The 15,529-nt window shown below is 41.9% G+C and overlaps 1 protein-coding gene across 1 annotated transcript in view; it reads left to right on the forward strand.

Annotated features, from left to right (window-relative positions):
* Window positions 1-15,529, forward strand: part of FAXC (failed axon connections homolog, metaxin like GST domain containing) — a gene marked incomplete at both ends in the record, with an annotated part of 55,470 nt that overhangs the window by 32,087 nt on the left and 7,854 nt on the right. Inside the window, one exon of the mRNA XM_080938764.1 lies at window positions 14,931-15,047. Within this exon, the coding sequence (XP_080794890.1) occupies window positions 14,931-15,047 (117 nt within the window). The remainder of the gene's footprint in view (window positions 1-14,930; window positions 15,048-15,529) is intronic.

Below are 15,529 nucleotides of genomic sequence, written 5' to 3' on the forward strand. Positions count from 1 at the left end.
TGTGCAATGATTGGGAACAAAATCAATGTAATTCTGATTTCATGTTATAGACAGGTTGGTAGATGCTGTGGTGAGTGCTGTTTGGTCACACATCTGCATAAATGATCTTTTCTTCAGTGTGAGGAGGCGGGAATGCAGTAGGTTGAAGTGTGAGATAGCTTTAGAGGAGGCAAAGCATGCTCTTTAATGGCTTTGGGACACAGGCATTCAGCTGGCCTCCAGACTGACCTGAACTCCAAAAGCGGTAAGAAGGTGGCCAGAAAGCCCTTTTATATCACTGGATCACAAACAGGCTAACATTGTAGTTAGTGATTTTTTAAAATCTATTTGTTTGTTTAATATACATGAGTAATACTATGTCTGTCTTCAGATACACACCAGAAGAGGGCATCAGATCCTCATTACAGATGGTTGTGAGTCACCATGTGGTTGCTGGGATTTGAACTCAGGACCTCTGGAAGAGCAGCCGGTGCTCTAACCACTGAGCAATCTCTCCAGCCCACAGTTTGTGGTGTTGAGTACTGATTTTCTATCAGTTATGTACAATTGTTAATTTGGTGCTGTGCTAAGTTTGTGGGAAACGAAGAACAGGAGGCAAGGTCTTAGGCCAGAAGCTTAGACTCCGTGTGCAAGGCCCAGACAGTCATAACATGTGGTTTCCTATCTGATCTCAGAATCCTCTTGTCATGATTTAGAGATAGAAAGATGTTGAAAGATGGACACAGGAAACAGTTCCTCTTGACAAAGGGAGAGGAGCAATGGTTTCAGATAAAGAAAGGAAATACCCAAGCGAGCTATTACGGAGGTGGCTGGCTTTACAAAGCTACCTCTTATCAGTTCTGAGCAAGTTACAGCCAAAGGAACATCTGCATTCCTCGGCCACTGGGAAGGCCATTTCTGCATTTCTTCATACGGCTGGATGCTGTGGCACGATGGTGGGCAAGAGAACTTCCTCCTCCAGAGAAAACAATAGAAAATTCTGCATTGGATTGAGTCAGATTGATGCAACTGTATCTCCCTGTCGTTAGTTACGATAGAATGACACCACCCAGCTCTTAGGGACAGTGCTGGTCATGGTCAGTATTTTTTATCAATGACCTGTTCACAACTGTGGAGAAATTGATTTTCTAGGGACACTGGATGAAAAAGCCAAGAACCGAAGCTTTTAACCATAACAAGATGAAACCTAGTAGAGAAAAATGCTCCATTTTGCATGCGGGTCCAGAGATTACACTGCACTGATTCAGAGCTGGGAAACCCATATAGAGGAATACTGAGCCACGTTAGTGGATTTCAATCTCAGTATGTTCCCAGTGTCAAAGAAACACTTAGTCTGGGTGCTGAGAGATGAGGTGGTCCAGGAGCAAAGGAGTCAGTTCTCACCTTTCACCTGAGTGAAGGTCAGACTTGTTTCTCCCATGGCTTTACAGCCACCTGCAGGCTAGCCAGCCTCCAGCCTTTCAGCTGATTCTCTAGGGGGTGCAACGCAGGCTGCCAGATTAATCTGACGAGCACTTTCACTCGCTGACCATCTCTGTGGACCCTGAATCTTTTCTTTCAGCTTTTGTTTCCCCTCAAAGAATTTTGATTTAGATAATTGCACATTTTTATCTTCTTAATAAAAGTTTTGATCAAATATGCTAATTTCGCAGACCTACAAGGTAGGATGTGATAGTTTGAAATGAGGTTTTTCTGTGCCTGCAGAGGTCAGAATGGGGTGTCAGGTTCCCTGGAACTTCATGGTGAAGGTGCTGGGAACTAAATCCTGGTTCTTTGTAATTGCAGCGAATACTCTAAACTGCTGAACTGTGTCTTCAGCTCCCTATTCTGCGTGTCAAACAAACAGTATCTCATGGAAAGGAAGGCCTGGGCCACTTTCACATTAGGCCTCTAGGTCTTGCTTGGGAGCTGCTTGGAACACATCATTCCCAGTGAACGTGAGAGCTGGGCAGTGAGAAAGGATGAAAGCGATGGTTTGTGTTTATAACACTGTAGCACCTGCACTGCATGCTGGGAACTCAGGCCAGCGGGGAAGAATAAAGATGCAAAAATAACCGTGCCTGTCAGTCAAGCCAAGAAGGGGAGATCCACAAAGAAAAGAAGAAAATAATAGATATTAAAAGAAATGTTTTGGAACCTCAAAGCAGTGCTTCTTCATGGAACAGGCTTTGAGTGCTCACCACAGTATGGGAACACTGTAGCCCGACTGCTCTTTCAGATCACCTGGGAAATGTGTCTAGTCTGGTAGAGAGCCAGCTTCACAGCTCCATGCCAGCCAGAGAAGTCAGCATTCCCAGGGGTATCTGTGAAAAAAAAAAAAAAGAAAGAAAGCTGAGGGCATTGCTTTTTTATCAATCATGTAAACTCTACATCCCTAGTTGATCAATCTGTGTAATTTGTTTATTTGCTTATTTGTGGATGATCTAAACAGGTCTGGAATCTGACGTAGGTTATGAGTAGGGACTATGTACTTGGGAAAGGGAAACCTGGATAGGGGACAAATGCGGGGGCATATGAGGACTCTGTGCCTTCATGCCACTATAAGAAAGAATACTGGATCTTTTATTAGGGAGGGGATCAAATAAGAACGGATCAGGTTTACCTCAGTGCTGTTGAGGACGTGACCTTGATTGGGTCTGTTCACATCATATTTAAATCCGTTAATCGTAGCTCTAGATTTAAAAATTAATAAATGTTTGTAATAATTCTTTGCCTTTTAAAAATTAATGCCCTATTGATTCCAAACTGCCTATATGCTTCTTGGGGTGGGGTCATGCACAGGAGCATGGTTGACCTACCAGGAGCCACATCCTTGAAGGAATCTGATTTTCCCGCCCCAGAAGACAAACTGTCCATAGCTGCGGAGTTATGGACGGACGCTCATGAGTTCCTTTCCCTCATGCTAGGGTGTTGACTGGCTTGCTCTTGCGTGCGAACCCACAGCTGCTCTGAGTTCACGCGTGCAGCAGTCCTTTTGAGATGCTATTTTACTCCGCCCTTCCTGAACTTTCTCTGTCTGGATCTTACAAGTCTCTCCACCCCATCTTCCATGATGGTCTCGGAGCCTCGAGGAAGGTGTATAGTACACATTCCTCATTTGTGGCTGAGCTTACTCACTTACTCTTAGGACTTCGACCAGTTGTGAATTTGTGCAATAACCACCATCCGCATAAAGAAAGTTCTCGGGTGAAGTCTGAGAGCTGTGCTAATGTAGGGGTAGAGACATCTGAACCTAGAGGGCAGTTTGATACTCTGTCCACTAGAAAAAAATTAAATTATTTAATTTTATTTGGTGCGTGCGTAGGTCAGAGGATGGCTTAGTTTGTGATACTTGGTTCTGTCCTACTACCATGTGGATTTCTGAGATGGAACATAGGTAATCAGATATGGTGACAAGTACTTTAACCAGCTGAGCCTTCCCACTGGCCCCTGACTGCAGACTGGTTTTTGGTGTGGGTAAATTTTAGGCAGTATTTTTAGTAGTACCTTGCAGATATTCTAAATGTAAAAATTCTGGCTAATCACATTTCCCCAGGCAATTTTAAAGAGCAATCCAGATGCATGCTACTGTTCTATGTGGACCTTCTGGTTTGAGTCATTTGGAACCTGTGTTATGGAACATCGCTTTGAGGTTCCAAAACACCCCCTTTCGTATTTCTCCTGTTACCTGTGAATGGTCTCTGTTTAGTCACGTTGATGAGGATAATTTCATCTGCATTGTCACTATATCATGTTTGCTGAAGCAACACACGTGGCTCAGAGGGGTGAAGAACCATACACTCTGTATCTTTTGCTTTAGTACACGTATGTGTCTGTTTGCTTTGGTGGGTCGTTAAAGTCTTCTAAGTCCTACTTTTTTCTTTGTTAACCATCCTGGAAATCTGTGATTGAAGGGCAGGTGATTTACTCAGAAAGTTTTTGCATATTGACCAGTAACACTAAAGTGTGTGCTGTTCTCAGGTAGAAAGACCACTAGATCATGTACTTATAAAGCACTAACACCTTCTTTTGTTCACCCCCCCCCCATTCCAGAATCCCAAAGGTAGGCTGGGGGCTAGAGAGCTCGAGGGTTAGTGACTATCAAGCACTCCTTGGTGGTGAGATCACAATCCATTTGTGTGCACAGTTGGAACCTCAGCTTGTGGTTTATTTCCATTCTTCTCCTCCTCCGCATCCTCTTCTTTTTTTTTTTTTTTAAAGGTTTATTTATTTAATGTATGTGAGTACACTGTTCAGACACTCAGATCCCATTACAGATAGCTGTGAGCCACCATGTGGTTGCTGGGACTTGAACTCAGGACCTCTGGAAAAGCAGTCAGTGCTCTTAACCACTGAGCCATCTCTCCAGCCCCCTCCGCATCCTCTTCTTTTCATCCTCCTTTTCTTGTTAATTTTCAGATATGGTCTTCTTATGTGGTCCAGGTTGAACTTGAATTTAATTTGAATATGTTTCTAACATGTTCTTGAGCCCATGGCAACCATCCTGCCTCCACCTCTTGAGAACTGGGTTAATAGGCTTGGCCATCATTCCTCTCTTTTCCATCTTTGTAAAAAAATGTATTTATTTTATATAAGTGAGTACACTGTCAAAGTCATATCCCATTATAGATGGTTGGGAGCCACCATGTGGGTGCTGGGAATTGAACTCAGGACCTCTGGAAGAACAGTCAGTGCTCTTAACTGCTGAGCCTTCTCTCCAGCTCTCTTTTCCATTTTTGTTGTTTGTATTTTATCAGTAAAAATGTTTTATGTTAAAATAAGTTGATACATAGTATGTACACTCAAATTTGTTTTTAGGAGAATAAAATTAAGTGTGAGTAAATACTGAGTTCCTAGAAATCTTTGTAATGTAATTATAACAGACTTCTTTGTTTCTTTAGAGAAAGGGGTTTAACTTTGTGTTTCCACACAATTCTTAATGAGGGATTCAGTTCCTAAATGAAGATATAAAAAACAAAACAAAAATAATGATGTCACAAAATCAGCTTTAATAATCTTTATTGGGTCAGGCATGGTAGCATATAACTTTAATTCCACTGCTGGAGAGGCAGAGGCAGGTAGAGCTCTGTGAATCTGAGGCTAGCCTCATCTACACTTCAGGGAGCTTCAGGTCAACCAAGGCTACACAATGCTCTGCAAAACCAAGCCAAATTTAAGCAAAGCAAAACAACAACAACAACAACAACAACAACAACAAATATTGGCATTCATAACTTAAGGTGTTTATATTTTAGATTTCAGTGTAGAATGAGAAGCTTAGTTACTTTTCTGTAATAAAGCATTACAACCAAGGCAACTTGCAAAAAAAAAAAAAAAAAAAACAAAACAAAAAACCAAACCAAAACAAAACAAAACAAAGCAAAAACATTTAATTTGGCATGCATTTGTATGAGGGGTAGACTCCATAAAGGTGGAACAAAGGCATGGTGAAGTAATGGCAGAGAGCTCATATGTTAACACAGAAGTAGTAGGCAGAAAGTACAAAGAGAGCTGTACTGGTCTTTTGAAACATCAAAGCCTAGACCCTCCCCCAACACGTCCTCCAACAAGGCCATGTCTTCTAATCCTTCCCAAACAGTTCCACCAGCTGAACCTATGAGAGTCATTCAGACCGACACGGTGTACTCCTCCATGACGGTTTTCCCCATCTGTATTCTTTTGGATTGATTGATTTGGGTAACGTTGAGGAGGAATTAATTTTAGATAGGTGATGACCTGTTACATTGTAATACATTTGTGAGCTTATTAAAGGTCTTTGCTCAACTCAGTGACTCGACGAGCTGTTCTATTCACCTCTGTTATCTGCGGCCCCTAGAGCTCTGCCTCATAGAGTACCAAAATGTCTTCAACAATAGCTGCCATTCATGAGCTCTCACAAAGGCAAGAAGAAATGCACTATATCATGCATACCCTCCTATGGAACTCAATTCAAAATAGTATGTCTATTATGAATGTATTACATAAGCTAAATATGCAGAAGAGTACTGAATATAAGTTAGATATATGTCTGAATAATTATGTAATGACTGTTTTAAGTAGTTTGGTGAGAATTAACCAGAGTAGAAATTGTTTTATTAATCTTCACCAAAAGCATCAGAATGGGTATTATTCTGATTATTATTACCAGTGATATAATTATGTCTGGTTTATAGATGGGTAATGGAACCTGGACCCAAGTCCCTGGCTGTACCATGAGATGCGTAGTAAGTGGTTGCTTACTAAGAACACTGACAGACTTCATTGTCAGAGTGTTCACCAAATTCTGAAATCTCCTAACTGCTTTCTGCCTTGCCTCTATGGTAGAAGCACCCCCTGAGGTGGAAGCACTGGGTGGCTTACCTGGATCTGGTCTAGCTTCAAGGCTGCTGTCTCAACCTTTAGTCTTGTCTCTTCTTTCTAGAGCTGTTCATCTAAATTTTAGATTATAAAATAGAAACCAGAACCAAAGACCTTCACTCTTCTTCACTATAATGTAAACTCCTTTCTTTATAACCCTACCCTCACCCTCCTGAGATCCTTTCTCCCACTTGTTCCCATATGCATCTTCCACACCGTATAACCCTTGCTGAAGTTCACTGCATGGGTTATCTCTTCTGCCTTGCTTGATACACAAACATTTTCTTTATCTTTCCCCTCTTTCCCACCTCATGAAGCTATTTAGATTGGTTGTTTTCCCTCGGAGGAGCTTCATTTTATATTGGTACCCACTGCGGAGGCACCATCCAAGCAGGTAGGTAGTAATGGGCTGTCCATCTCTTCTGTGTTCCTCTCCTCCACCTTCTCCCAGCCTTGCCTGTGGACATAATCATGTTAAAAACTGACCAGCTTTCCAGTGATCCTGGTACCTACTAGAAGGCCTATGAAGGAGAAGGCCAAGTAACTGTGGGGACAGTGAGCCCTGATAGTATGAGGTAGGTCCGCACAGTCTAATTGTTAGCTGAGTATCTATGTCTTTGCTCAGCTCCTAAGTTCTAGAGCCTATAGTCATGTGACACTAAATATTGAAAGGAATGAATTAAGTGTACAAGATTTAAGGACACAGTTTTGTAACCTAGTTTCCACTGATGTAAGAACAGCTATTTTCTGAGTTCCTATAGTGCCAGCCACTGGCAGGTGCCAGCAGATGGAGTTTAGAGTTGAGGCATATCTCTTTGTCTATGGTGATTTCTGTCTTTCCCGAATTTATTCTTTAGACAAAGTCATCAGAGAGCCATTCCAATCAACTGTTAGGGTTTATGAGTATCAAAACAAACCCCTTAGTAGTTGAGTTACATGAGGACTAGTTAGCATTGTCTATGTCTGCTTGTTTTGAGACCGACTTTCTATGTAGTTGAGGGTACCTTGGACTTGAAGTCTTTCTTTTGGTTCCTAACTGCTGGGATTTACAGTGCTGTGCTAAGTCACACTGTATGTTTAAAAAAAAAAATGTTGTGAAAGCACTGTCTGTATCTTAGTCAGTGTTCTATTTCTGTGAAAAAGCACCATTACCATGACAATTCTTATATAGGAAAACATTTAACTGGGTTAGTTTACAGTTTCAGAGGTTTAGTCCACTATCATCATAGCAGAAAGTATGGCAGCCTGTAAGCAGACATGGTGCTGGAAAAGGAGCCAAAAGTTCTACATCTGGGCCAGCAGGCAGCAGGCAGAGATAGAGGGATGGGGTTGGAGGAGGTAGAAACTGGGTCTGGTTTAAGAATTTGAAACCTCAAAGCTCACCTTCCTCAAAGTTGTGGCTCAAAGTTACACACTTCCTCCAACAAGGCTACATTTATTCCAATAAGGAACATTTCTTAATAGTGCCCCTCCCTGGTGACCAAGTGTTCAAACCTATTGGGGAAGGGGAGTGTAACTCCTATCCAAAGCACCACAGTCTGCTTTAATGCTAGAGAATATTTGCTAAACATAATTTAAGGTCAGGTGTAGTTGATGCATATCCCTTAGTCAGGTGGTTTGTTTTTATTATGAAACATTTAAACACACAGGAAAATATAACAATAATACAGTAAGTAGGTTTATTTATGTTACTTTAGCTAGAAAGGTTCATGGACCAACAAAGAGCCATCTTTACCCAAGAGCCAGTGAACATCTGATATACAGTATCAGCTTCTTGGTTTTAGACCCAGGGACAAGACCAGGCTGAGCTGCATATTTTACATATCAAAGCACATCTGGCTCCCAGATTTTCCCAGCATCCCTTAGTCTCTACCTCGTATACCCTGCTCCCAACCCTGATCTTTCCACCCACGGGCTAGGGTGCCCTTCCCCAGAGGCTCTTCCCTATATAATCCAGACATTTTGGTCTCTCCTCTTTCTTTGTTCTCTCCTTCACTCACTCTCCCCTTCTTTCTCTGCTCTTTCTCTCATTCTCTTCCCCCTCCTCTCTTTCTCCCTTCTCATGGAGACTTCTCTGGCTTCTTTCCTTGAGGCCAGTGAACTCACCCATTCAAGAGCATTTTCCCAATAAATCTGCTTGATTTATACAAACATGCACACATAGAAATACATGTACATGAATGTACACATATATGCACATGTGAATCCCCCTCCACCCTTGCATATGTGCACATGCAAAGACAAAGCAATTGGACATCTTCCTAGGGGAATCTATTCTCATGGATTTGATTTGAATACTGTTTATTCTCTAGGCAGGTCCAACAGTGCTGATTGTTAGAGATATTTACCAGGTTTCCTCTCACCCAGATGTTGAAGATCTTGGATTCCAGCTAAGGTGACTCTTGGAGTATATCATTGAAGAAACACCCAGGAGTATGGTGTCTGCTTGTGAGGGTGATCTCTTCTGTCCATGATGATCAGACACAAGACCATCTGTCAGGCTCTGTTACGGTCCTGTTTTCTTAATAGAAAATCATGCTCTTTATAAAAGGGTTGGAAATAAAACTTCAACATGACATTGAGTTCTGTGTAATGGGGTTTCTCATTAAGCTAAATTTGGAGGCTGTAAAATAGTCTGTGTAAGGAGATAGTCTGAACGGACATATGGAAAAACAGATTCACTTGATGCTCCAAACAGGGCAGCCTGTCTTGGTAAGTTTAATTGTATATTCTATATATCTTTAGGTTCAGGAATATATTTGAGAGTTTAAAGTCAGGGAGGGACAACTTGACCCATATGACTTGGTTTTCTTTTATGTGTGTGTGTGTTTGGGGGGGGGCATGCATGTGGAGGTCAGAGGACAGGTTTTAGGAGTTCTCTCCTTGCGCCGTGTAGTTTGCAGGGACCAAACTCCAGTTGCCAGACCTAGCAGCAATTGTTTTTACCCAGAAAGCCATCTTTCCAGCCCCTTTATTTGGCTTTTTATAGCTCTCAGATCTCACCATTGCAGCCAGATGGATGGTCAGATCCAGAAGCAAACATGTTGAAGTAATGTGGGAACGGAGAAACAAGTCCTCTGATTAGTAGTGACTTAGAATCACAGATGTTTTTGTTCCAGATGCTAGCTGCTCACTTCAAGATGGAGCAGCTGCTGTTCAGTAGTGTTGAAATGCAAGAAGTGAGTATAAGAGGCTCTCTCCCCTCCTGTGGAGGCTTTCATTATCTAGAATTCTCATAAGTCAGGTTTTTCTGCATGGGTGTAGTGCTGCACCTACATTTGCTAGGTTTACAAACTCTCTTAGGGATGCTTTGAGTGGACAGAGAGATTGGGAGGAAGAGAAATGGTGATTTGTGTTGGTCATGAGTGGTGATGTTGTGCAAAATTCATCCAAGCCAAAAGAAATTCTTTCTGAAGATCATACAGAAAACTAGAGGGCTATCTAGGTACTCACTCTAGCTAGTGACAAGGCATTAAATTAAGCAGAGCCTGCTAGTCTGTCTCCTTACTTACCTTTATCTTTCCCCAGATTTTGAGCTAGTCAGTGCAACTAGAGAACTGTCAAAGTTGACTAGTTCTGAGACCTACCCAAGCAGTGTGTGATAACCTCATCTGAGAGAGAAGCTAAGAACTGTCTGTGTGTGTGTGTGCTGAGTTTGGAGTTTGCTGGAGCCATGAACAAGGGCTGCTGTATGTATTATTTCAAACAAAGAGTGGTTTGATCCAGAGGTTAAGGGAGAGCAGAAGGCTGGCTGTGTTTTCCTGCATTGTTATCTTCTGGAAGAACCAGAAGCATATGCTGTTGAAAGAATGTGTTTCCTGGTGGATGACTCCAAGATTACCCCGACTCTGCTATCCTTGGGGCAGCATTTGAAATGTCTGATTCTCAACTCTGCTTGAATTCTCAGTAAATTCAAGGCAAGGGAGGAACAATATGAAACAAATTGGCATCCACTTTGACTTCACTGGAATTGTCTGCTTGTAAATTGTTAGTGTCAAGTACAGGGAACTCTAGGGGCAAAACATACAATTGTTATTCACCATGTATCGATAAAAATGAATATTTAAAATCATTTTTTTCTCTTGAAACTATTTATTCATTTCTGCCACATAGAGTCTGAAAATTCTGCAGAGTTGCAGAGATGTGATGAGAATGGCCAATTGAAACAGGGAAGATAATTAGTAAGGGAAGAGAGTCGGGCTCCTTCTTCTGCTTCCAGGAAACCTTGCAGTATGCCATCATATAGAAATGTGGGGAAAAGGTGACCAGTTCTCCGGTAGGAGTGTATTAGGACAGGAATGGCTACTGTGACACCATGCATGGGTCCTACATCCTATGTGTGGTTCTAGCAGAAAGAATGGGGCATTCTGAAGTGATATATCTAGTCTCATAATTAAGAACTACAAAAGTCTGGTGTGCCCATCATGAAGGTGGAAATGAAGTTCAGTGGAGTTGGGACATATCTTGTAGAGAATAAAACAGATTTTTGGAAGTGTTACTGAACTGGTTCTTTTTGGAAGCAATTACTATGTTTCCCAAAAAATTCAATCCATGTTTATTTTAAGAATAGCTTCTTAAAAATCTCTCAGAGTTCTGCCCTGATTTCCTTTTTCTGCTCTGTGCTTCTCTTGACCCTTGGCTCCCTTGGCTCTGCTGGTTCTGGGGTGTTTGTCTCTGGGATGATGATATATTATTCAATATTATAGAGACAAAAAAATTACTGGTCCAGAATTCAAGAAGCTATAATGCCAGCATCTTAGTGTGGTTCTGTATTGACTTGGTTTGTTTCCACTTGTTATTTCCTAAATAGGTTTGGTGAAATACCATGTACACAAATTGGTGTGTGGCTTAAAATCATTGTATAGATACTATATGTATTATAATGCTTGAATTTTATAATTTTCTAAAATTTTTTAAATTATTCATTTATTTTATGTATATGAGTACACTGTAGCTGTCTTCAGACACACCAGAAGAAGGCGTTAGACCCCATTACAGATGGTTATGAGACACCATGTGGTTGCTGGGAATTAAACTCAGGTCCTCTGGAAGAGCAGTCAGTCAGTGCTCTTACTGCTGAGCCATCTCTCCAGCCCCTAAATGTTTATCTATATGTGTTTTCCCATCTCGTCTTAGAAGTCTTTGATTTTTATCAGAGAGAGAGAGACAGACAGACAGAGAGAGAGAGAGAGAGAGAGAGAAAGAGAGAGAGAGAGAGAGATAGAGAGAGATAGAGAGAGAGAGATTTTAAGTTAAGAAAGATGGTAGTATCAGTCTTAAGATTAAATGATGCCTACTGTGTGTTTATTACCATTTTCCTATAATTTGGGCAATTAGCTTAGATTCTGAGGTAAGACTGAAATGATGACCATCAGCTGACAGTGACAAACACCAAGGGGTCTAACAAGGATAATTTGATTTTCTTCATCAGAAAAGATTATTTGGCTAGGCTCAGCTTATTGCTCTGCATAGGGTATTCCTTGGTTCCTTTGGAACAGGGAATTCTCTAACAGACATTCTTACCCTCCCCCTTCCCTCTCCCCTCCCCTTCCCCTCTAACGCCCCCTCTTCTCTCTCTCCCTCTATGAGGACATCAAACTCACAAGAGTCTTTCTGTCTATGGCTCCAGAATACGGAAATTCAAGAGATGTGCCCCATGTCTGGCAGGAGATGTAATTAAAGAATATGTCCCAGTTTTATTTGTCTTTACTGGCTTGTTTGCCTCTGTTGCCTCCCTTGGCAGTTTCTCCTCTTCCCTGATCGGCACCGAAGCTTCAATTTCCTCTGCCCACATCTCAAGGGTGCTTCTATGATTCTTTCCATGTCGGGAAAAGAAAAGCACAGAAAGAGGAAAAAGAAATGACTCCCGCTGTCAAAGGGCTCTCCATCTGGTAGACGGAGAGACCCACAGATCAAAGACAACCTGTGTTCAGACATCAGAGATGGGCATAGGATATGTAAGGGGTCTGAGATGAGGATGCAGGACATATATATCCCTTTGTGCTCAGCTGAAGTCACCTCAGTATTCTCAGTAACTTGCAAATGTTCCCATTTTGTAGTTCAGGAATACGGTGTTACTAGACATCGATGCTTTCATGTCCTGTGTGGTTATACACACAGAAGGGAAACTGGGCAGAGGGAAAGTGACTTGGAAGCTCCTGTTATCTTTGGGCAGAAGAAGAGAGACCACTTTGATAGGAAGCTGGTGATGAACCTCAAAGGCAGACAGAATTGATAGATACAAAGTGGAGACACGTATAGGCTGTAGGGCATAACATGCAGTGTAGCTGGCAGACAGCATGCACCGGGAAACAGAAGACTGGGGTTGTAGAGTAAAGGAAGGGAGGGGTTTCATCACAGTATGGGTCGGGTATCATGGGCCTCATTTTCGGAGCTGAGTTTGCACTTTATTTCATAACTCCTTTAAGAAGGCAGAAGAGGAGTGCTATGACATACAAGATGAAATTCATAGGGATGAGGCATGAACCTGAGAAAAGGAGAGTCTGCCCTCAAGATTCCTTGTGGTCATCAAGGTACTCAGAACTAGTGCACAGTATGTTAGACTTTTACATCTGCACAGTAGTCTAAGAAATAGGCCCTCTTTGGTGTGTGACAGCAACTGTGTTCCTACATGCTTTCATTTATGCTTGGCTTCTAGAGGCCACGGAGCAGCCTTGAGTGTCATTCCTAAGGCATTGTTTCTTCTTCTTCTTCTTCTTCTTCTTCTTCTTCTTCTTCTTCTTCTTCTTCTTCTTCTTCTTCTTCTTCTTCTTCTTCTTCTTCTTCTTCTTCTTCTTCTTCTTCTTCTTCTTCTTCTCCTCCTCCTCCTCCTTTTCCTCTCCTCCTCCTCCTCCTCTTCCTCTTCCTTCTTTTCTTCTTCTTTTTAAATAAGACTGGGTCTCTCACTGATACAAAATAGGCTCAGCTTGCTGACCAGTGAACAAGGTTCCAAACCCCCATAATGGAGGTTGTAACCACATGCTGTCTTGTTCATTTTATTTTATGTGGAATGTAGGGATGGAGCTTACACTATTAACCTTGCAAAGCAAAACTTTATTGAATGAAATTTATCCTCAGGTCCTAGGAACAAGCATGTTTAATGCCATCTCCCTATTGCAGACAGGAAATCTCTGAGAGGTTAAGTAATGATCAGGATGGATAATCATGAGATATGTTCTGGGTGGATACAACTCTACTGTTGTCCCTTTATGATACAGAATTTACTAACAGTCCAGCAGCCAACTTGGGGCAGTTTTCACTCTCTATTAAATTAACTTAAAAAGTTCTCACATATGTGAATGATAAATAACCCCCTTTCCTCTCTCTAACCCCCCCAAGTCTTCTTGTTCCATTCCCTCTCAAATTCATGACCTCTTTGTCTTTATTATTGTTACAAATACATAAATACCACCTCCTGAGTCTGTTTGGTTTTGATTATATGTGTATGTTTTTAGGACTGACCACTTGGTATTGGATAACCAATTAGGAGCTCTGTCCTGGGAAAGACTGATCTCTGTTTCTCAGCAGTCATTAATTACCTATACGTCTTCATCGATGACATTTCCCTTATCCGTGTTGGAATATTAATTGGTGTTATCATTGTTCAGGTATTATACAGTCAACCATATCTCATGGCTGTAGATTCTCTGTCATGTCTAGAAGATACAATTTTGAAGCACAAGTCCTGGTCCTCTGGCTCTTAAAATAGTTCTGTCCCCTGTTTTGTGCTGTTCCCTGAGTTTTAGGTGTAGGGATTATATTTGAGATGCACCATATTAGCTGGGGATGGACCTCCCTTGGCTAACTGTTCTTTACATTTGACTAGAATCATTGTGGTTTTCCATAGGTCTCAGTCTGCTACAAATAGAAGTTTCTATTTATGCTACATCATACCTAACAACAACCCCCAAAACAACAACTTGGGAAATTTTTCTTTGTCAAGTGTGATAGTTCATATTTCAAGGCCTGAACCTACCATCAGTGCTGATTAAGGAGACATGAGAGCAATTGTCTGAAACATCTTTTCCCAGAGCCTGATGCCAGGCTAGAACCTGTGACCTTTTATCTTCTCTGTAGTTGAAGTTTCTCAACCAAGCTGGAATTCTGTGGCATACAGATGCCCTGTCTATGGGAGTATCATGGACAATGTTGCTTTTAAACTTTTAACCTAGGCTTTTATTTTGTTTCTAAGTAAATACATATTTAGTCTTACAAACATTAAGGTCTCTTGTGCTTGGTGTAAATTACTTTTGAGATGGTCCTAGCAAACTCTCAGGCATTGCTTGGTAAGTATCACATCTTTTAATTACTAGAGTTGAGACAAGGAGGTTCCCTGGAAGTCAGTTGTTGATGAGTAATCCATCTTTCTAGAAGCATCTTTAGTCTTTATGTGAGCACCCTTTCCTGCTTTGCTATCTTGGGAGTTGTGTTAGAACATTTTCAGGGAAGGGCCTTTTTTTGGGAAAGGGCATGCATGCATTTGGACACTATAAAGGGTTTGGTGCACAGTTGAGCAAATGTTTAGTGAGGATGTACTTAATGACATTGTGACAGTGTGGGCCATTCCAGTGACCTTTCTGTTCCATTTGCTGCAGGTGACAAGAAGTACATCATGGGGCCCAAGCTCTCCACTCTAGATGCCACTGTCTTTGGACACTTGGCACAGGCGATGTGGACCTTGCCAGGGACAAGACCGGAGAGGCTAATCAAAGGCAAGCCATGATCCCCTTCGTGTTTTGGAGCTGCAGGGCTGGGTGGTTGGGCAGCCACAGGGAGAGATGGGTACAGTGAGAACCAGTGACACCCACAGTTCTGTGTCCCCAGCATGTGACTAATTTTGTACCCACCCCTTTCAGTGTTTTTGCTCTCTTGGTAGGAGCTTTGCCAAGAGAGAGAAATGATGAGCCTGGGTAACTTGGGACTGTTCCAAAGGCGGGGGTGTGAGTGGCCTGCGCAGGGAAGTTTTCTGCGGTAGCTTTGGAACGAGCAACCAGAACCCGTGTGGCCTCATTGTGTGTATGAATACGCTAAGGGGGAGGGTGTTAGTTTTTGGTTTTAGCTGTTGACAGAGCCACGTAAGCTGCTCCTGGAAGTGCTTGACATAGTGAGAAGTTCTCCATAATTAGATGAAGATGAAGACAGACTGAACAGTCAGCAATTCTTAAATGTGGTGGACCAGTGAGATGGCACAGCC

Source organism: Micromys minutus (assembly GCF_963924665.1).
Source record: "Micromys minutus genome assembly, chromosome: 26".
Taxonomy (NCBI): Eukaryota; Metazoa; Chordata; class Mammalia; order Rodentia; family Muridae; genus Micromys; species Micromys minutus.